This window comes from Lepidochelys olivacea (genome assembly GCF_965140295.1).
Source record: "Lepidochelys olivacea isolate rLepOli2 genome assembly, chromosome: 2".
Lineage (NCBI taxonomy): Eukaryota > Metazoa > Chordata > Testudines > Cheloniidae > Lepidochelys > Lepidochelys olivacea.
In genome coordinates this window covers 258,735,389-258,758,289 of record NC_140412.1, presented here as the reverse complement: position 1 = coordinate 258,758,289, position 22,901 = coordinate 258,735,389, and the positions used below count along the sequence as shown (strand labels likewise).

General features: G+C 45.4%; 1 protein-coding gene across 2 annotated transcripts in view; it reads left to right on the top strand.

Moving 5' to 3' along the window:
• The window catches only part of LOC311516420 (cryptochrome DASH-like), a 30,057-nt gene extending 7,531 nt beyond the window's left edge, over positions 1 to 22,526 (top strand). Inside the window, exons 6-14 of one of the 2 annotated variants that reach the window (XM_084620459.1) lie at positions 951 to 1,039; positions 2,500 to 2,573; positions 4,546 to 4,635; positions 6,106 to 6,185; positions 7,030 to 7,089; positions 8,664 to 8,821; positions 17,044 to 17,163; positions 18,894 to 19,070; positions 20,526 to 22,525. In XM_084620459.1, the coding sequence (XP_084476585.1) occupies positions 951 to 1,039; positions 2,500 to 2,573; positions 4,546 to 4,635; positions 6,106 to 6,185; positions 7,030 to 7,089; positions 8,664 to 8,821; positions 17,044 to 17,163; positions 18,894 to 19,070; positions 20,526 to 20,636 (959 nt within the window). In that variant the 3' untranslated portion in view covers positions 20,637 to 22,525. Of the gene's footprint in view, positions 1 to 950; positions 1,040 to 2,499; positions 2,574 to 4,545; positions 4,636 to 6,105; positions 6,186 to 7,029; positions 7,090 to 8,663; positions 8,822 to 17,043; positions 17,164 to 18,893; positions 19,071 to 20,525 lie in introns of both variants that reach the window. The other variant, XM_084620460.1, reaches the window with a different exon arrangement.
• The last annotated feature ends 375 nt before the right edge of the window (positions 22,527 to 22,901 follow it).

Here is a 22,901-nt window from a genome sequence, read left to right as displayed (position 1 = left end):
ACTCTTGAAAATGTGGGCTACATGTGGCTCTGCCTCTGTCTACTTATTTTTAAAAGGGAATAATTGTAAAGAGTTTTGAAGCTAAATTTATTAACTTTATTAGTAGTAATATTAGTAGTATTGTGGACTTAGGGGCCCTAGGCAAGAACCAGGACCCCATTGTGCTAGGCACTGTACAAACACAGAACAAATAGATGGTCCCTACTTGAAGGAATTTACAATCTAAGTAATTGGAAAAAGCTTCAAATGGTTTGGCTACTTATGCATTAATGTACAGATTTGCCCAACAATTTCAAACAGTGAACCCAAAACGAAATACTTTAGAAATTAACTTCAGTTTTGAAAGGAAAGATCTTAATGTTGATTAGCTTTCCCCTATACACACACAAAGCAATCTATCGGAACGCGGAGCAGAATGTGTGTTGGCTGAGAGCAGAGACTAGCCCCACCTAACATCATTACTGAGAATGGCTGTGCCATAAGCTAGAGAACTTTCACATTAATCCCTGGAAAGCTGTGTATGATGAGCTGCTGAAATGGAACTCGCACTCCCAGTGGTAAGTGCTTGGAGACCCCTGGGTGGCAGGATAGAAGGACAAAGCACTGTCACATCTGCCAGCGTCTCGGGATGTGTAGTGACATCCTCCCCCACGGATGGGCCATCAATGAGCATTGATCGTGGGACTTGCATGTTCTAAAAGGATAGGTCCCTGCCGCCTGGAACAGAGCACCTTCCAGTGCTAGGAGACTCGGAGCCCTCATATGTGGCTCTGCTGCTTAAAGGGGTTACATAGAGGAGAGCTCCCATGCACTTGTCACAGAGACCAATGTTTCCATATTGACGCGGCAAGAATCAAACCCGCAGCCCCGAAGGCAACTCTCCCGTGGGTTTTGAGCTCCCTACCTTTGAGCTCGTTCTCATGCTGACAAGCTGGTGCTTTCCACTGCAGATCCCCTGACGGATCCGCGAACAGCCTTCCCCTGCAGCGGAGGAGAGACCCAGGCCTTAATGAGGCTGCAGCATTATTTCTGGGATACGGTAAGTGTGTGCATTTTCTTGCCAGTGTCCTCCCCCACCTCCTCCTGTCACATTGACACTCTGGCGGGGACGGCAGCAGTTTCAACTCCCACTAGGATTTCCTTAGCGCCTGTGAGGCACTCTTCCTCCATAGGTCTCAAAAGGCTTTACAAAGAAGGTCAGCATCGTCATCTCCATGATGATGAGGAAACTGAGGCACGGAGACAAACAGTGACTTGCCTGAAGTCACCCAGCAGGTCAGAGCCAGGAAGAGAAAAGTGCCCTATCCACTAGGCCTCACTACCTAGATTTAGACTAAGGCCCTGTGTACTCCATGACATCGGTGCAAGGTGATTTTCCTGTGCAGTCTACTGTGCACCAGGCCCCAGCACAGATTAGTTGGTAAAGAAAACAGAATATGTTTATCTAACCCACTGCTGAGTGTGGGTTAGATGTCAGTCTCTGTGCCCAGTTCACAGGGATATAGGTCTGTTACAGCTCTTGTCTTGGGAACCTAGGTCTTTAGCTCAAGCTGGAGGGGTTTGTGCTTTCACCTCAGCAGGAACCTGGGGTTGGTCAGGATGGCGGCTGCTGTGTTTCTGAGACAAATAATAGGCAAGCCTGTTAATGTTTCCTGTGCAGGTCGGAGAAGATTAGCTCAATCTCAGTCTTTTTCACACTCATACAATCATGGTGGTGCTACTTATTGTGGATCAACCCTTAGGTGTCCTCCTTACTCAGGCTGGGTTCCCAGATAGTGTAGAGCTGTCACAGCTGACCCTTGTACCCCATCAGCCTCCAGCACAGAGAGCATGTCAGGTTGGGAGAAGTGGCTGGAGCGTGATGCACTCTGCCTTTGTGTAGCTGGTGTTAGCCCAGCACAAGTTAGAGCAGCCCATAGGCTGCTGTAACATGCACGAGAACTGGGGACCAGGCAGAAAATCAGGATCCCTTGCACCTGATGATGTGGAACCAGAGAATCTAGCCCTAGAAGTGCAAATCTGGGTGGCATGGGTGTAATGGAGATCAGAATGTGACCCTTTACCAGCAGCCACGGGGCAGTCAAAAATCAAAATAAATTGCTTCCAGTCTGATCCTCAAATCCAAATGATCAAGGGGCCAGCCCATCAGCTATCGCAGGAACTGGCTTTTGGAAATTAATCCTTGATTCAGATTCATTGATTGATCACTACCAGTAGGGATCAGTTAGACCATATTCCATTGTGCTTGTAAAAGTCTACTACAAAGTAAAGCAGGAAGTAGAATTTATTACACATAATCCAGGAGCTGTAATAAAAACTTCTGGGGCCATTAAATATTGTGCATCAGAGGAAATAATTTCACAGCAGAATAATGCTGCTAGACAGTCACTGGATGGAGCACTGCCCTGCACAAATATCCATCTCAAACATCCAGGAAAGCATAAGTTGCAGGCTGCCCATATAATGGTTTTAATTTTTTCTTTTTTATTGCTTGGATAGAACCTAGTGGCATCTTACAAGGAGACTCGAAATGGACTGATAGGAATAGATTATTCAACCAAGTTTGCACCATGGTAACTATTCTTCCTTGATTTCATTTGGCTGTTGAAACATCAAGTTCTGTTAGCTTAGATCTGTGGCTGTGTTTGAGATGTCCTTGGCACAGCTTATTGAGGGTGGGATGCAAAGGCAGCTGTAAAATGCCTTTATCCCCTGTCCCTGATCATGTCTTTATGGCGGGCTCTGTGTCCCAGGGCAAAGCTGAATAGCCTCAGGGCTGCATCAGAGTATGCCAGTTGCTGACAGCCCCCAAGGGACTGTTGGTACAGCAGGGACTTGCTGAAGCATGGAAATGCCGGGGCAGGGCCCGCTGCACTGAAAGCTGGGATCAAGCAGTGGCATGGAAGCCCGGCAGAGGTCATCTTCAACTGGCTGGATCTGCTGGGTTTATGGCCACTCTGCACTGCAGGAGTGGTGCAAAGCAACCAGCGGACATTAGAGTATCTGATCTGTGGTTTTTTGGTTTTTTTTAAAGACATGGTACTTTTTTATGTAGGGGCCATAAGCCCAATCCTGGGAGGTACTAAGTTAGCTCCAGATTTACACTAGCGTAACAGAGCCAAATTTGCCCTAATGTTTACGGGGCTTTGAGGGGGGCATGTTAAGTATTTGATCAGTGAGCAACCAGTCGGGTACAGGATCACACTGTATTAAAGACTCCCATTTCCCTGACTGAACTGCAATCAGAGCATTTTTTTTCTAGGAAAAAGAAAAGGAGGACTTGTGGCACCTTAGAGACTAACAAATTTAAGCTTTTGTGGGCTACAGCGCACTAGGAACGTTCTTGTGTTTTATTAAAATCTAGAGAGGCAAGGTGGGAGAGGTAATGATTTTCATTGGACCAACTTCTGTTGGTGAAAGAAACAAGCTTTCAAGCTTACTCTCTCTAATATCCTGGGACCAAACGAGCTATAACCTCACTGCGCATAACAATGGAAGTTATTCCAATCTGGTATTTCTCCTTTTCAAATTGGGATCTATATTCTGTCTGTGGAGACTGGTGCCACCTAGTGGCTCTTTAATGGGCCACTGCTTTGTAACAGGATGTTGTTCGCATGAATTCTCATTTATTTTTGATAGAGTCCACAATGAGCTAAGCGCTTTCCAAATGGAATAAGGATGGTCCATGTGCCAAGGTGTTCACACAAAACTGTGTGCTCCAGAGAACCATCAGTCACATCTCTGTGTATGTAAGAGCCGTGGAATGGTGTTTGGAGGATAAAGTAATAATGGTCAAATAGAATTCCAGCCAGTCACATTTTCCTGCAGCTGCCAATTGACTTCTCAGATAGAAATACTGAGCTGGTCAAAAACTTGGGAAAACTTTTTGGAAAATTTCTCCATATTTTTTCAAAATTCATCAACTTGTTAAACATTTCCACTAGCTCGGTGGAAAATGCCCGGAATGACTGCCCAGTCAAGATGCATTCGAATAACATTCATATAAAATCAAGGTTAAAAGCACTTCTCAAATCCCTGCTGTTTTCACTGTTGTATCCAGAATCAGCGTGGCCATATAAGTACCATAGATAGACTTGTATTCAAAGGAGGGTTTACCAATGGCTAGAACAGAGGACTGGGAATTTGACGTTCTGGGTTCCGTCACTGTTTCACTAGTTAAATCACTAAACCACTGAATAATTTGGGCAAGTCACCTAGGGCAAAATTTTCAAATTTACCTATCTAAAGTTATCTATTTAGGTACTTGATGACTCCCATCACTGTAGAACATAGAGATGAATGAGTTTCTCCCTGTGAGGGAGGGATTATCACACCCACTGTGAAGCTGAGTCAAAGAGAGATTGCATGACTTGACCAAGGTCATTCAGAGAGTCAGTGGCAGAAATGGGAATTTAACAAAGGTGTTCTGAGTTCTAATCCAGCATCTTAACCACAAGGCAATCCTTCCTTTCTCTTTGTGTGTACTTAAAGATCTCATTCCCTTATAATGTTCTGGCTTTTTACACGTTTTCCTTGTGTTTATAGGCTGGCGTTAGGCTGTATTTCACCCCGATATATTTATGAGCAGATCCGGAAGTATGAAAAAGAGAGAACTGCAAATCAGAGCACATACTGGTAGGACACAACCAGATCAACAAGGCTTTCTTTCTTTGAAATGTACACTTGCATCTAGTTTGTAGACGGGACTATAAGAGGAAATGATTCAGGAGTCAGGACTACTGTTTTTGATTAACATTAGTGTTTCCTGCGCCTGTCTTCTGACTGCTGCTGGGCCTCATTTGAGCTTCTGTTTCTAATATTGGTTAGTTGGCTTTGTTAGATTGCACTGGGTACCGAGAGGCATTGGGTGTCTTGTAAGTAGAAATGATCAGCAATTATTATTATTACGAGGAAATAATGAGGTACTCACACTATACTAGAAATAATGTTTACTAATAAGAAGTAATAATTATAAAGTGATTATTTCATCATTCCCAAAGATGCTGTACAAATAATGAGAGAAGTAAGACCAAATAATGATTAACGAACAAGATCATTCTGGAGCAAATGAGATTTCTCATGACAGTAACCTGGGCAGGATTTGACCCCATATTTGAAATATGATAAAATAAAATCTGTCTGTTCTGCCTGCTTTATCAGACCTATCACCCAAGTTTCTGAGAGCCTTAACATGCAGTCTGTGGCTTCGATCCTGCAAACACTTATGCCTCTGCTTAGCTATTACACCAGGAGTAGTCCCATGGATTTCAGTGGCATTACTAACAGTTGTAAAGTTAAGTATACTCACGTGTGTTTGCAGGATCCGGGCCTAACACTAGATGTGGTTGAGAAGACTGGAAAAAAAATATTGTGGATGTTTTAAAAAAATCTTTTTTCTATTTTTGTGATTTTTTTTTAAAACATTTGGCACTGTGTCCTGGCCTATAACCTAAGCCAGACTTCCAGAGTGATCTTGTGAGCAGAAACATCAGATGAGCAGAACATTCGTGACCAGCCAGGGGTTGATGCTGGTCTCAGCGTCCAGGAGCCATGGCCTATAAAACCAGCCATTTGTGCATGGCTAGCAGCTGACCTTACATGTCAGGCAACTGTGAGCACCAAAGACTTGATCCTGCTAGTTAGTGATCACTCCTGAAAGGTGCTGAGTGCCTTCAACTCTTGTTGAAATCTGTGCTTAAGAATATGCATGTGCTTTGCCAAGTCAGGGCTTCAGTACCTCCCAGAAGTGAAGAATTGAACCCCAGTGGAGAGCAGATTGGAAGTGGTGCTGTTCAAGCCTTGGAGTGGGGTTTGGACAGGGATCTGCAAACTGCACTCTGTGAGGTCTTTTTCTATTTTAATCCTCATGATAAAAGTCAGGCCGATAGATTTTTTGCCTCTGTTAACATGACCATGTTTGCAAAGTGGTCTGACTTAAATAAAACACGGGATGTCATTAGTGACTCCATTAGGTAAACAGCAGGTGAAATCCTGGCTCGTTTGAAGTCAGTGGCAAAGTCCCCATTGATTTCAGTGGGGTCGGGATTTCACCCAGTATTTATATTGATCAAAGGCAAAAATGGAGACATGGCTGATGTGTTTTAGGGTCATATTCGAACTCCTGTGGAGGGATTACTTCCGATTTGTCGCCCTGAAGTACGGGACAAGGATTTTCTTATTGAAAGGTGAGTTTAAGTAGCATGCTTTGAAGGCGTGTTGATTTCATTTTCCATTCACGTTGCCATTTAATAGTCTTGGTGATATCAAAGCGGTTTTATGATCCGATTGCTTGGACCGTGGGCCTTACGTAGGCAACCGACCTTGTCTTCCACTTAGTGAGGTCATTATTATTGTTCTGTCATCTAGAGGCCCAAACTGAAATGGATATCCCATTGTGTTAGGTGCTGTACAAACACATAGAGAGAGTTTCCTGCCCTGAACATCTTGCAACTCTGCCAGTTAGTTTAAACCCAACATTTAGGTTTTATTAAATGTAAAGAATTGGTTTTACAAAGTCTACAGAATGGCGTCGGGAGATTTAAAAAAATCAATATGAGCAAAAGGAATTAGCCTGGGCATAAAGTTCCCTTGCCATCTGTGCACTCCCAGCACTGCAGCCTCAGGCCAGTCAGGCAAGAGAAGCAGAGAACGGCGCTAACTGGTGGGTTTTCTTTGTCTGTGCCGAGAGAAAAGCAAATAGCAAACCAAGCACGGAGTATAAAGGGAATCTGATTCTTTAAAATTTTCAGTTGAAATAATCTAGGTCTTGACCCTGCTCCCCTAGCCGACGATCCCATTGGCTTCAAGGGAACAGGAGCAGGCCCAGAAAGTATTTATAACAGGAATTTTGCTTTCGACTCTAATGTGTAATCACCATGGGTCCCTGCAGATCACCAGGAGAGCTGGTGAGCTGGCCTGATCCCAAGCTATAGTGGTGACTACAGCATCTCATGTTGTCATTGTGGCTTAGTTTAGTCCTTATGCATGTCAGTGCTGGTGTTCCTGACACTTCGTTCATTTCCCCAACAGGACTGCAGGATAAAGAGGTGCCTTGGAAGAAAGATCCCAAGCTATTGGACGCTTGGAAAGGTCAGTTGAAACTGTGATCGCAGTCTTGAGGAAAGTCAGCCCAGATTTACATTGGTGTAATGCAGAGCAGAATCAGGCTCCAAAACTTAGACTCTGTTTAGCAATAAAGAGCCCTATCTTGACTTCAGTGTGAGTGGAGGATAGCTAGCAGCTGCTGAGCACCTCCCAGGAGCAGGACCAAGTTACTAGATGCTAAAGGCCAAGTTCTGCCCTTGGAGGTACATGCACACATATATGCAATGCGTTTTAGTTAGATAGTCGAACCAGAGAGGAAATGTTTAGGCCCCCATGGTCCTCTCTGCTTCCTCGCCCAGAGGGCAGCCTGCACCTGCTGACTGTGACTCAGGGAGTGTAAGGGAGGGAAAAGCTCCCAGAAGCCCCTCATGGTGTGCTGGGGTACCCATGCTGATCCCTGGGTTCCTCACTCTGCTTGCATCCTCCTCTCAGAGCATTCAGAGGTGTGGAGCAGGACAAAACCAGAGTCAGCCAGGGGATGCTGCTGCACAGAGCTGCTTTCCTCCCTGATCACCCATGCTCAGCGGCGTGGTGCCTGTGGGGAGGACGTTCGGTAGGCTTGAGAGAGAAGATGCTAACTATGGGTCGTTGTATCGGGATTTCCTTTACTTCCATCACCTCTGAGTGGGGGGATGATATGACTCATTGATTCTCCTTCAGCTCAAGTGGCAGAGGCCTGTCTTATCAGAGCTGTAGTTCTGCCTTATGGAAAAGTCCTATAGAATTCCATAGACAACGATAACCTCGCCACGTTTTTAATCCTTCCTGCAGAGTTTAATATTACATACTACTGTGCCAGCTATAGATTTCTGTATGAAAGTGAACAAACCTATAAAATAGATCTAATCCGCCATTAAATTCTATAGGCCTTTAGGATCCTTTCATTTCTTTTAGTTAAAACTTTTTTTATTTTTTGTCATTACCGTACATGAATAGAAAATATAATCATTCAAATTGATCAGTCATCCGTTCAGGACTTAAAATCTGTGAACTCATGAACTTATAGCGATGTTTGTCCTTCTTAACATTAACCTAATAAATTCACATTTCCACACAAGCAGAAGAAATCGTATCCATTACTATAAAAGAGTTTCCATATATCTCTCCTACTAATATCACCTGATTTAGCTTTCAAAGATATAACCAGCTACCTTATATGTCCCTTCATACTGTTACCTTTAAAAGAACCATCTGTGTTTGGTCAGTCTCATTGTTTTCTCTTTATTTTACCCAAATTCAAAACCTGGTGACTATATGCTGTAAGATCTGATTGACCCTGGTATAAGACTATCCATCACTTTCTCCATCATAACGACTTCCCATTCCAAGGCTCCTTTCTACAGAGCCCTATTTAATTTTTATAGAACCCTACTGTTATCATCTCTATTAAATTTTATGGGGCTGTTCCATATGAGAGAGTTCCATCCCTCATGTTACACATGGATTTGGATCCTACTCACTTGATCCAAGTAGATATCCATATATACACAGCTGCAGATTGACTACAATTGAAAGAGTAAAGATCCTGCATCCCCGCTCTGTTTCTCTTGTCCTGGCAGAAGGAAGAACGGGGGTTCCTTTTGTAGATGCCAACATGAGAGAGCTAGCAGCGACGGGCTTCATGTCCAACAGAGGGCGCCAGAATGTTGCCAGCTTTCTCACCAAGGACCTGGGGTTGGACTGGAGGATGGGGGCAGAGTGGTTTGAGTACCTGCTGGTAAGACCGAACTCAGCGTGTGATTGGAGTGGTTTGTGATTCTCTTTGCAGGTGGCTGACAACAGGCCATCTTGCATGGGCCTTAAAGGAACAGAACTCCCTTCGAGTTCAATAGCAGCTTTGCTCAAAGAAAGATCATATAATTTAGTCTACTCTTTTTAGGGCACTCTCAGTATATGATTCAAAGATTTTGATAAGGAAAGGGTATGTTGCCCAGAGCAAAGGTAAGGCTGCCATCAACTGAGATATAGCTCTGATGCCTGCAATGAGAATTCAGATCTTCTAATGTAACGAGAGAGGGAGGGTAGCCTTGTGGATAAGGCACTGGATTGGGACTCAGGAGAGCTGGGTTCAGTTTGTGACGATACCACAGACTCCCTGAATGACCGCGGGCAAGTCACAAGGGGCCTGATTGTCAGGAGGACTGAGTACCCACAGCTCCAGATGAAGTCAATGGGAGCTGTGAATGTTCAGCACTTCTGAAAAATTACGCTCCGAATCTCAGTTCCCCCTCTGTAACAGGGGGATGATACTTCTTTTCTCCCCTCTTGTCTGTCTTGTCTAATGAGATTGCTGTCTCTTCAGAGCATGGATGGTCCTTCACTTTGTGTTTGTACAGCATCTGGCACAACAGGGCTCTGATCTTGTTTGGGGCCCCACAAGATAAATAATAGTGTAGAAAATGTTGTTCCCTTATAAAAGCCCCTGAGAGGGAAAGATTAGACAAGGTAGCTAGTCTTAGGGGCTGATCCTGTAAACACTCACTGCCAGCCAGGCATAGTCTGGTAGAATCAGTGGGAAACTCGAGGTAGTAGGCGTTATGCCTGGTCATGTTTGTAGTATCAGGGACCTTCGTGTTTGACGTAAACAATGACATTCATAGTCAGAGGCAGGAAGGTTCACTTGCTGTTTAACAGGAGCTTCTGCTTCTCTCAGTTAGCATTTCCAGAATCAAACCCTTCGCTAGCTTTATTGAACTGAGGCTTTTCTACTTTATCTGGTCCTCCTCTGCTCTTCCATGACCCGGAGCTTGGCAGCTGCTGTAAACCATTCAGTAGGGAAGGTGATTTTTCACCTCCACGTTGGTTGTTTCTGGATAAAAAGTGCCTAAGTCCCACCACACTGAGTCGTATCTGTCTGTGCTGGGCTCATCACCGTGAGACCAAATCTGAGACTGTGAAGTAAACCTCACCCCGTGGGGCTCCTAGTGTTAAAATAATACAGATAAATAACACACTGAAGTCAATTAACAGACTCCCTCTGAATGCAATGGGCTTTGGGTTAGGCCCTTAGAGAGAGCACCACTGCATTAATGCCTATGATTAAAAACACTAACAGTGGGGCGATAGTATCTTCCTCTAACCAAACCCCCAGTGGAGTGATCAAAGGTTTGTATCTTCTCTGAGATTGTCCCTGATTTTGTCAGGACATCCCATGGGGAGCTAATGAGCCACACAGTCTCACTGCAGCACATTGCTATTTTAGCACATCACTGCTCCATAGACATTACAGTGTGCAAGGAAAGTGTTTGCAGTTGTGATTTCCTCACATTGACTCACTGTTGGAATTTACTTGATGACTTTTTCTGTGAGTTATTCGCCTCCTTGAGTGAAGCCAATGGGCGTTGCACCCACCTAATCAAGAGCAGAACCTGCCCTTCGTATATTTGTCTTGCTTCCCCATTGCTGACATGCAGCCACCTCTGGGTGGAACACAGCAGCTGTTCTGTGCCAGCAATGATGCATACCAGGTGGGAAAGCTGAATGCACTAAAGGGATGTTAAGTAAGCAGGCATCAATGCAATTACCCATGTGGGAATTTAGCCAGAACCCTGCCACACTTGAGCAAACTTTAAAAAAAAAAAATGTTAACAATTGTCTGATTTGTTTAGGTCAGATTCTAGGGACAGGAGCCAGATCCTCAAAGGTAGATAGGTGCCTAAATATGTTTGAGGATCTGGGCCAAAGGCACCAGAGAAATAGAATAAGCATGTATTTTTGGCAAGTTAACTTGATGTTAGTGTAGGGGTCCATATTGAGAACTCTGGCTACTGAAGTCTTCTAGACAGAGAAAAGGCAATGGCTATAATGGGGCCTACTGGCCCTTTGAGAGCACAGGGGGACCAGAACAGCCCATTCCAGGTAGCTGGAATGAACAAAGATCCAGGAAATGGCCTTGTAGTGGAAGAGAGGAAGTGGTCCTGGAGAATTAGTAGTTGGAAGTGGGGGGGACCCAGGGCACTGTCCCTTTAAGGGCCCTGGACCAGGAGCCCTGTAGAGTAAAGTGGGGGAAGGGCTCCCTTCTCTCCAGCCAATCGAGAGGCGCTCTCTGTAGGAGGGCAGTATATAGACACCCTTCTCCCTCAGCACAGGTGAGATGGTGGTAGGAGAGGGAAGCTAGAGCCAGTACCCTGAGCTCCTGGTAGAAATGACTAGGGGGGGTGACTGTGAAGGACAGATGCTGGCAGGGGCTGAGCTCTGTGTGGGTGGCAGAAGGTCAGCGTGAACTCTCTGGTTGCAATGCAGAGTTTAGTTTTTGGGATGTTAAGGACTGTGTGGAACGGCTTGTGGTCATTAAGTCAGCCCCAAGTGGAGGGTGGCTCTCCTCTTAAGAGAGACTGTGGAGCTCGTGAGGGGCCCTGAAGAAAGAGATCAGAGGGAGGGTGCTTCAGGGGGACCTCTGGCCACGAGTGGGCTCTCAGTAAGAGGCAGCCGTGCCAGGCGGTATTGTCAGCTTCCAGCTACTCCACCTTCACCTGAAGGCATTAGCCTGTTCTAGTGAATCCTTGGCATCACTGCATAAGGGTGATGACTAAACGCCAACTCCCAGATACCACCACCCCCCCAGTCATTTCCTGGTATGCTTTTCTTCGACTCTCACCCATCCTCCGGGGGCATTGCTAAGAGCACAGTTTCACTTCGGTAGCAGTGTCTCTTATCTACGTTTGTTCTCACCAAGCTGAGTTATGAAATCTGGGGCTGGGTAGTTTCCAACCTCATCTGCACTGGTTTTGGCCCCAGAAGTTAATGGCATGGACGGGGGGGAAAGAAAAAAGAGAAGGGAGTTCTAATGTCATCCTTCCTTCCCTACCCCACCAGCATCGTGTATCTGGCATGTTGGCGGCAGCATGGTTGCCGCTAGCCAGGCAGAGCGTGGCTGTGGGTATCTTACAAAGCTAAGCCATGGCTTCCTGGCCTGTCGTCTGCAGATCAAGAAGGAGTTTCCTAACTAACGCAGCAACTGTGTGCTTGCTTGGGGCTGGCCCCTACAATGCCGTTGGCTTCGCAGCGACTTACAGGAAGCTTGAAGCTACAGTAGACACAAACTTGGCTGCAGCCTAAATTTCCACGGCTCGCTTCAGGCTTGTAACACTCAACAGCACCTTGAGCTGTGAGGCTGGGCTGGGCCAGCACTTGGATGGGAACTCTGTACAAAGCGGGGTTGGTGATTCAGTTTGGTGACATTTTTGTCCTGTAAGTCCATGCTGACCCAGTGTCGCGGATGCACCCTCTTTCAGATGACCCTTAAAACCCATATCCTGATGCCAAGCAACTGGCACTAAAAGAACTGGCGGTTTTTTTGAAAAAGCAGCAGTGTTAGCCTGGGTGTCCTGGACAAATTGCAGTTTGAATAACTACAGTCGGCGTAAATTCCTGCTTCAGTTTCAGGATATATATGGCATTCTGGCATTCTTCGTCACTGCAGTGGAAAATGGGGACTGTATTTTCATTATCCCCCAGGGTGGCTGCATTTCAGTGATGGATGACGTGATTCTTATATGCAATGTGTGAATTACGTGATGCATTTTGGGATCCTTTACTATGAAAGGTGTAGAATAACTAATTTCCCATACCCACACAGCTAGTGGTCAGAACTGTACTGTGCGTAAATCATGGAATGAATAATCATAATAATAGTTGATGATTTCTGGCACTCGGTAGTGCCTTTCATTGGAGGCTCTCAAATCACTTTATGAGGGTGGATAAGTCCTGGCATCCCCATTTTACAGAGCAGGAAGCTCAGATGCAGAGTGGATGAGTTACTCACCCAAGGCCTCACGGTGAGTGAGTAGGAGAAAGGTGAATAGATCTCAGGAGTCCTGGCTCCTACGCCCTGCTATAACCACTAGACAGCACTGGCTCCCTTCAATGGAAACTTGATTTGTTTAGGTTTCAGAGTAACAGCCGTGTTAGTCTGTATTCGCAAAAAGAAAAGGAGTACTTGTGGCACCTTAGAGACTAACCAATTTATTTGAGCATGGAGCTTTCGTGAGCTACAGCTCACTTCATCGGATGCATACCGTGGAAACTGCAGCAGACTTTATATATACACAGAGAATATGAAACAATACCTCCTCCCACCCCACTGTCCTGCTGGTAATAGCTTATCTAAAGTGATCATCAGGTTGGGCCATTTCCAGCACAAATCCAGGTTTTCTCACCCTCCACCCCCCCCCCCCCCCCCCACAAATTCACTCTCCTGCTGGTGATAGCCCATCCAAAGTGACAACTCTTTACACAATGTGCATGATAATCAAGTTGGGCCATTTCCTGCACAAATCCAGGTTTTCTCACATCCCCCCCACCCCCATACACACACAAACTCACTCTCCTGCTGGTAATAGCTCATCCAAACTGACCACTCTCCAAGTTTAAATCCAAGTTAACCAGAACATCTGGGGGGGGGGGTAGGAAAAAACAAGAGGAAATAGGCTACCTTGCATAATGACTTAGCCACTCCCAGTCTCTATTTAAGCCTAAATTAATAGTATCCAATTTGCAAATGAATTCCAATTCAGCAGTTTCTCGCTGGAGTCTGGATTTGAAGTTTTTTTGTTTTAAGATAGCGACCTTCATGTCTGTGATTGCGTGACCAGAGAGATTGAAGTGTTCTCCGACTGGTTTATGAATGTTATAATTCTTGACATCTGATTTGTGTCCATTTATTCTTTTACGTAGAGACTGTCCAGTTTGACCAATGTACATGGCAGAGGGGCATTGCTGGCACATGATGGCATATATCACATTGGTGGATGTGCAGGTGAACGAGCCTCTGATAGTGTGGCTGATGTTATTAGGCCCTGTGATGGTGTCCCCTGAATAGATATGTGGGCACAATTGGCAACGGGCTTTGTTGCAAGGATAAGTTCCTGGGTTAGTGGTTCTGTTGTGTGGTATGTGGTTGTTGGTGAGTATTTGCTTGAGGTTGCGGGGCTGTCTGTAGGCAAGGACTGGCCTGTCTCCCAAGATTTGTGAGAGTGTTGGGTCATCCTTTTAGGATAGGTTGTAGATACCCCCCCCCCGATGTTCTGGTTAACTTGGATTTAAACTTGTTTAAATTTATTTTATATTTATTTATTTATTTATTTAGATAAAATATTTATATAGATAGATAATGTGCCCCCAAGGAACAAAATTTTGCAACCCCTCCCAGCTTGGTATTATCCACAAGCTTTATAAACGTAGCCTCAATGCCATTCTCAAAATCACTTATGAAGATACTGAATAAAACTGGACCCAGGCCAGATCCCTGCAGGACCTGACTCAAGATGCTCTTCCGGCTTGACTGCCAACCATTGATAATTACTACCTGAGTATGGTTTTCCAACCAGTTGTACACACATCTTTATAGTAGGTTTGTCTAATCTGTATTTCCCTAGTTTGTTTATGAGAAGGTCATGTGAGACAGTATCAAAAGCCTTCTGATCACTGCTAACCTTTCTTTTGAAAATTGAAACAAAAATGGCATGTAGTTCTTCGGCCATTGTTGCGTTTTCTGTTATTGTCTTTCCCTCCTTATTGAGTAATGGGCCTACCCTGTCCTTGGTCTTCCTCTTGCTTCTAATGTATTTGTGGAATGTTTTCTGGTTGCCCTTTATGTCTCCAGCTAGCTTAATCTTGTTTTGAGCCATGGACTGTATTTTTGTCCCTACATGCTTTTTATATTCATCCTTAGTAATTTGACCTAGTTCCACCTTTTGTGTGACTTTTTAAAGTTTCACGTCTTTGAAGATCTCCTGGTGAAACCAGTGTGCTTTCTTACCATACTAGGTATCTTTCCTACACATTGGGATAGTTTGCTTTTGTGCCCTTAATAAAGTCTCTTTAAAAAACTGCCATCTCTCCTGAACTCTTTTTCCCCCATAGACTTGCTTCCCACGGGATCTTACCTACCACTTCTCTGAGTTTGCTATTGTCTGCCTTCTTGAAGTCTTATCATCTTTATTCTGCTGGTGTTCCTCCTGCCATTCCTTAGAATCATGAACTCTGTGATTTCTTGATGGCTTTCACCCAAGCTGCCTTCCACCTTCAGATTCTTAACCAGTTCCTCCCTGTTTGTCAGAATCAAATCTGGAATAACCTCTCCCCTAGTCACGTTCTTCTCCTTCTGTAATAAAAAGCTGTCTCCGGTGCATTCCAAGAACTTGTTGGCTAATCTGTGCCCTGCTGTATTTTTCCAATGGATGCCTGGGTGAGTTGAAATCTCCTTTCACTAACAAGTCCTGTGCTTTGGATTGTTTTGTTAGTTGTTTAAAAAAGCCTCATCCACTACTTCTTCCTGGTTAGGTGGTCTATAGTGGACACCTACCATGACATCACCCTTGTGGTTTTACCCCTTTTTATCCTTACTCAGAGACTTTTAACAGGTCTGCAGATGTGCAGAGCAGGGTAACAGTCCCAGGGGCCACCTTCCTGGCAGTGTGAGATCTACACGCCGCCCCAGCCAAGGGGGATTCTCCCCTCCACAGTCTTGGGGGAAACTGTTTCACCAGAGGGTGGAGGGAGAAGGATGTTGTGCCCTGGGCTCTGGAGAGGGGATGTACATGGGGAGGGGTGCAGACATGGCTTCTTGCAGGCAGTTTAAACCACACCAGGGAGATGTGGTGGGAAGGGAGGAAGCCCAGGTGAATGGGGGGCTCTGGGTGTGTCCCTAGGAGACAGGGGTGATCCCAGATTGGGGACTGGATGTGTCCAGGAGATCCCGGTCTACAGAGAATGTATCCTCTGGGGCGGGAGGATTCTGGGTTGGGGGTACAGTGGGATCCCAGGCCATAGAGAAGGTATCCCCTGGCGTGGGGGATCCCAGACCCTGGGGGCGGGTGTCCCAGGGGATACTGGACTCTGCAGCGGTTCACCGTGCGGGACTGGGGCAGAGCGTGCGGGGAGGTGGGGCGGAGGCTGCCAGAGCCCCTGGGATCGGCTCACTGAACTCCGGCCCCTGCACGCAGCACGACAGCTGCTGCAAAGTCCTGTCCCGGCCGCCAGAGGGAGAAGAACCGGAGGGAGCCACAGCCCCAGCGCCACCAAGGGCAGAACAAGAGAGTGGGTGCCCAGGAGCAGCCTCTCTCCAGCGGTGCTGTGGAGCGAACTGCTGGGCACTGGGTGTACCAGAGTCTGCTGGGATGGGGGCGGAGGGACTTGGATGAGCGGTGGATTTAAATGCTGCCTAAAGGGCAGTGAGAGACGCGGTGGGTCCTGGAGGCTGTTGCGCCCCCTGTGGAGCAGGGTGAGCGCAGCGCTCCCCGCTATCACTCACTGCTCTGGATGCTACCCTGCCTGCTGGCAGTGCATACCTCTGCACTGCGCAGGGCACCCCCCTGACCACAGTGCCCTGGGTGGTCTGGTTGCCCATGTTGCCCGCCCCTAAGGCTGGCCCTGGCAAAATCAATCGTTTTCCGCACAGCTCTTAGGTTCCTTTGTTAAAGTGTGGGGGCCCATGGCCACTTTGGCCTCCCTGGTTCCAGTGCCCCAGCTAAGACTCACTTCAGGGAGGGAAACTGAGGCAGTCAGTGCTAAGTGCACCATGCTTGGCCAAGAGGGAGTGCTGGGGGAAGCCACACCCTATGATAGGGCCAATCAATACCAGGCCTGGGCTGTGTGCAGATTTTTTACTGGTGTAACCCCACAAATATTTAAAGTGGTACATCCTCTCCCACTTCCTAGTGTGGAGGCAGTTTTACTGGTATAAAGGAGCCTTACCCCAGTATAACTTGTTCCCCTTCCTATACAGAAATAGCTATACTGGTTCAAGCACCTTTATACTGCTATAACTGTCCACATTAGGGGTGGTTGTACCACTCTAATGGTACCACATAGTGTTGTATGTAGACAAGTCTCAGATGCCAGAGCAATGGCTGTCTCTACATGATTTTCCTCCCTCTGCCCTTTTCTTGCTGAGCAGCAGACCCAGCCCTTCTTACTGGTTCTCCGTGTGTGTTTAAGGTGGACTATGATGTCTGCAGCAATTATGGAAACTGGTTATATAGCGCTGGAATTGGAAACGATCCAAGAGAAAACAGGAAGTTTAACATGATTAAACAAGGCCTGGATTATGACAGCAACGTAAGTCTCCTGGTGAAATGTCCCAGTGCTTTGTAGTTCTCTTCCTCATCTTCCCTCCCACTTCGCCCCAGCAGGTAACAAACCAAAACTCCAGCAACTATGGAAATGGCACATAAGGTTTTGATTTGACTTCACAGTCACCTGGGTCAAATTTTCACAAGTGAGGCCCTGCAGTTACCCTTCTTGGGGCTTGACTTCAATGGGAGCTGCCTGAGGGCTTAGCACTCTTGAAAATCAGGTCACTCATTTAGGCACCTAAATATGGAGGTAGGTGCTTAACTTTAGGCTCCCAAGTGTGAAAATCGGGGTCTACTCATCTGTGGATCCTATTTATTTATTTTAAAAGCAGCCAGATTAGGCTCCCTGAAACCAGTGGTCATTTAGTTTGATCTTCATTCTTTAATGAGCAAAGATTGAGTTTGCCAGAGGCAAAAGCAGGTGCAGCTGCAGTGAAGTCATAGGGGTATGCTGCAGAGTGTGAATGTGTCTTCGTCCCCCGGGGTACCCCCACCGGCATGATTACTGGCTGGAATTGTTTTTTCAGGGCTCTTTTCTCCTCAGCAGGGAATCCGGCAGTCTGTAATGTTGATATTTTAGCCCCAGTGCCACTTAGCCTGTCTCCTCTGAAGAGCTGCTTTCTGCGCTGAGTGGAGCTGCAGAGACAGATGAGTGAAATCTGTCTAGGAGACAAATGAGCATGATGAGCTTATAACAAAAGAATAGCTAATCGTTTGCTCAAATGCTATGGAGACAGGCAGCGGTATAAAACCCTAAAAAAGCGAATGCATGTATTGAAACAGCTAAGCCAGTGTTACAATCTGAGCTGTTTATATTCAGGCGGGTACTGAAGAAAATTAAATGCAGAAGCAGCTACTCAATAGATGCTATTGCTAGAAAAATCCCTTGGACTGCAGGCCTTTCCTGATGAGTGGTGATAAGGGCAAGAGGAGATATGGCATTCAGAGTCTGTTACCTGGCTCGGGAAGTCTGCCTCTATGGCTGTCCCCGTTACCAGCATTGTGTTTAATGACCATTTCCCCAGGTAACTGTCATATCATCAAGACATGGTGCAATGTGTTACTCAAACACAGGCCAGCTGCATGGGAAACACAGAAATGAATAATGGGAGGGTCGGAATTGATCACCTAACACAGTAATGCACCTCATAGTGCGTTGAAACCCACAGCCATGAGATAAAAGGACACTTACAGTCAGTTTTCCCCTGACCTTCACCTTGTGTCATCCCTTTCATACTCCTACCCCCTCCTAATGAACCAGAGTTTTGGAGGAGATTAATTTAGCCCCCACTCCATTCCCCAGCTTCGTGGTGTCCTGCACAGTCGCAATCCCTGCTGCCTCCTGTGTCAAAGCAGGGAGTGGGGCTTATTTCTGGTTTAGGAACAAAAGCTCCCAGGGACTCTTAAGCACCCCGAGTTGAAGCACGTATTTGGCATCTGTAAATCAGGCCACCTATTCAGATGCCTGCATATGGATTTGAAGGCCTAACAGAAAGCTCCAGGGTTTGAAAATGTTGGCCCTGACACAACAGTGCCTCCATTTTCCCACCTGAAAAATGGGGCTAATGCGCCCCCATTTCATGGGGCTTCATTCTTTAGTTAATAAAGCGCTTTCCCTTCTTTGTTTTGAAGGCACTGTAGGAAGTCAGATTATTATATCCTGCCATATTGGTTTGAGTGAATCCCCCTGAATACCACTGTTTCCATTTGCAGGGAGATTATGTCCGACTGTGGGTTCCAGAAATACAGTGTGTAAAGGGAGGGGAGATACACACACTCTGGGCGCTGAGCAACGCAGATCTCTCAGAAGCTGGGATAGCTTTAGGGGAGACCTATCCACTGCCAGTCGTCCTGGCCCGGGAATGGAGCAGACATATCAAGCAGAGGCCTGTAAGTACTATGAAGTTTCAACTGAGCTAGGGAGTTTGTTGTTTCTTGCTCTAAACATGGGTGTAAATTCTGCAGTTCTCTTCCATTTACATTTGAGAAATAACTGGAAAACTGGTTTAATCCACATCATTTAAAGGGTCCATGACTGGGCACAACATTACTTTTGAATGAACACTTGATATCCATGTAACTGGAGTGTGAAGCTGGATTATATTTTATTCTGATTTGTGCATCTATCACAGCAAAGCTTACTAAATTCTGATCAGTCTATACCTGTGCAATTTTATTGAAAGCCATGAGATTTCACAGGTGTCTCTGAGCGTTTAATTTGGCCTGCAGACACCTTATGACAGGTGGTTGTGTATGAGGAGAAAAGAACCCAGCTTGATCCTCAGATCTCAGGAGGAGTTTGTGGGGCCGGCAGCTAGCAAAAATACCTTTTGGACTTGTAAACAGACACATCTGATCTGGAATTAGTGACCCATTAAACAGGGGACCACAGGAGGCCATTGGTACTAACACACTTTTCAGAGTGGATTTGTCTTTTAGAAAATGCAGCAAAACTAACAAATAAAGAGCTCAGTCTTAGGATTGAGCACTGCCAACTTCCATCTGCTGACCATGCTGCTGCTGTTCTCACCCAATAGCTGTATATTTCATCTCACAAGTTTTCATTACTTTGTTCCCCTCCTTATCTCTCTTGTCGCAAGACAGTTTGATTCTGTAGTGTAATAAACCAAGTACAAGGATGAAACTAGCCTTTATATAGGGTTTGGGTACTGAGGGCCCAACTCCAAATTTCTGACTCAGGCAAAACTCATGACATTAGTGAGATCCTTTGTCTGAGAAAGGCCCCCTGGCTTTGGCTCTGAGAGTTAGAATAATCAGTTCTTTTATTTCAGTGTGCAGTCGAGATCAGAAAAGTGACTGACTGTAAATAGCTCCTTGGCTAGTGGCCCTTGCTTGTGACGGGGGGGAAGAGTGATCATTTTTTGGCATGAACATTTGAATCCAATTTTTTTAAACTTTTTGTAAAGTGAGATTGGAGTCACATTTCAGCTCTCTCCCCCTCCTCAGCATGCATCTAGCTATCTCAGGAACATCTGTGCCCCTATCACCATAGTATCTGGGCACTGCACAATCACTAATGTATTTTATGAATCACGAAACCCCTGTGAGGTAGGGAAATACTATTTTACTGAGGCACAGAGTGACTTACCCAAAGTCACACAAGAAGTCTGACAGAGCAGAGAATTGAACCCCTGTCTCTGAGCCCTAAGCTAGCATCCTAATCACTGAGTCGTCCTTCCTCTCTGCTTCTCATCTGGCTAGAACTGCAACATCTTACCCTTTTTTCTGATGGCTGTGAGATATCTCGGTTGCTTTATAACATAAAAAGGAGACTTCCTTTTAGCTTCAATCAAAACCTTTCGCTGCCCTTCTCTCAATTAACAGAACAAGAGAGACCATCCTCCGAGGGGAAGGAAAGATCCCTCCGACACGCCAAGACAACACAAGGACAGAGGGGTGGACTTTTACTTCTCTCGCAACAAAGATTTATCGTGAAGGCAGTCCCTGCACTTCTGGAGAAGTGACTCTGCCTGCTGAGAACTCCAGCTGACAATGGTTACTATTCATGGCTAACTTCTCTCTCCCATTACTATCTAAGAAAACCAAGGGTGACATCCTAGACACATTGAAGTCAATGGAGTTTTGCCATTGACTTCAACTGGATCAAGATTTTGACCTCTAATCTTTAGGAAATTGTTTTCTTAATGAGCCAGCTGATTGGGATTCAGAAGGGAGCTGAAGTTCTTTGTCCTTTGTACTTTTAAGAATCCCGTGACACCTTTAACAAGAACAGAGGTGTTAACCTTGTATTCTGGCCAAATTCGAGTGGGTAGAAATTACACCACCAAAATGCCCCTCAAAAATCAACTGGATGTACTAAGGCCAGATTCTCAGATGGTGTAAATCAGCATAATTCTATTGAATCAGTTAAGCTACACTGATTTACACCTGTTGATAATCTGACTTGGTATTTTTCACTTCCTGCTTTTAAACTGTTGCTGTGAGCTGTTAAACAGCTAATGTATTCTATCCCAGAGATGGGTGATGAGTGACTTTGTAAAGTGCTTTTGGTTGAAAGGGGCTTCATAACTAAGTAATTATTAACTGTAACAGTAGGGTCATCTTGTTATTGTCAAGTGGTCAGACTGCTTTTCCAGTGCCTTTGCTTTGTACTGGGGCTTATAGCTGTAGCCAGATTTCTACCTCGTATTACAGACTGGAGAAGGTGTTCACTTTTTTATACATTGGAAATATATATACTGAATTTCCTTACGCTAACATGCTTTAGGGTGTAAAACTTAAAAACATTGTTCCATAGTACAACTTAAACCTTTGCATTGGAATGTCTTTACTTTCTTGATTTCCTCTCTTCTGATAGAGATCAGAAGGCAGAATGGCTGATCTGAGGTGCCAGAATCATAGAATATCAGGGTTGGAAGGGACCTCAGGAGGTCATCTAGTCCAACCCCCTGCTCAAAGCAGGACCAACCCCAACTAAATCATCCCAGCCAGGGCTTTGTCAAGCCTGACCTTAAAAACTTCTAAGGAAGGAGATTCCATCACCTCCCTAAGTAACGCATTCCAGTGCTTCACCTCCCACTTAGTGAAAAAGTTTTTCCTAATATCCAACTTACACCTCCCCCACTGCAACTTGAGACCATTATTCCTCCTTCTGTCATCTGCTGCCACTGAGAACAGTCTGGATCCATCCTCTTTGGAACTCCCTTTCAGGTAGTTGAAAGCAGCTATCAAATCCCCTCTCATTCTTCTCTTCCGCAGACTAAACAATCCCAGTTCCCTCAGCCTCTCCTCATAAGTCATGTGTTCCAGTCCCTTAATCATTTCTGTTGCCCTCCACTGGACATTTTCCAATTTCTCCACCTCCTTCTTGTAGTGTGGGGCCCAAAACTGGACACAGTACTCCAGATGAGGCCACACCAATGTCGAATAGAGGGGAGCGATCACGTCCCTCGATCCTGTTCTCTTTGACTGTATCCTCCATAGTGCTTTCGGTTCACCTTGGAATCTGATGTGGGGTCACTGTGGTAGTTCTGTTTGCCTGTGGCATCAGCCTGAAAGTTTGAGGCCATATACCACACGCAGATCAGTTTCAAAACATTGCTCTATGCTCAGTAAGGGCAACCAGTCCTATTCTGGGTCCATTTAGAACTTCAAGTTCTTGTCCAAAACGTCTTAAATGGTTTGACTTGGTTGCTTTAGAATAGTGGCTCTCAACCTTTCCAGACTACTGTACCCCTTTCAGGAGTCTGATTTGTCTTGCGTACCCCGGTTTCACCTTTCTTAAAAACTACTTGCTAATAAAATCAGACATAAAAATACAAAATCGTTATAGCACATTATTACTGAAGAATTGCTTTCTCATTTTTACCATATAATTATAAAATAAATCAATTAGAATATAAATATTGTACTTACATTTCAGTATATAGAGCAGTATAAACAAGTCATTGTCTGTATGAAGTTTTATTTTGCACTGGCTTGGCCAGTGCTTTTTATGTAGCCTGTTGTAAACGTAGGCAAATATCTAGATGAGTTGATGTATCCCCAGGAGGACCTCTGTGTACACCCAGGGTTACTTGTATCCCTGGTTGAGAACCATGGCTTTAGCAAGATCCTTCCTGTCACTGTTCCCTAGCATGGCATCTTCACTTCCCGAGGAGTCCAGATTCAAACATGTTGAGTCTGGGAGCAGGGTACTCTCAGTGGAGGGCCCTTGATTGACTCTGGAGTTCATTACCA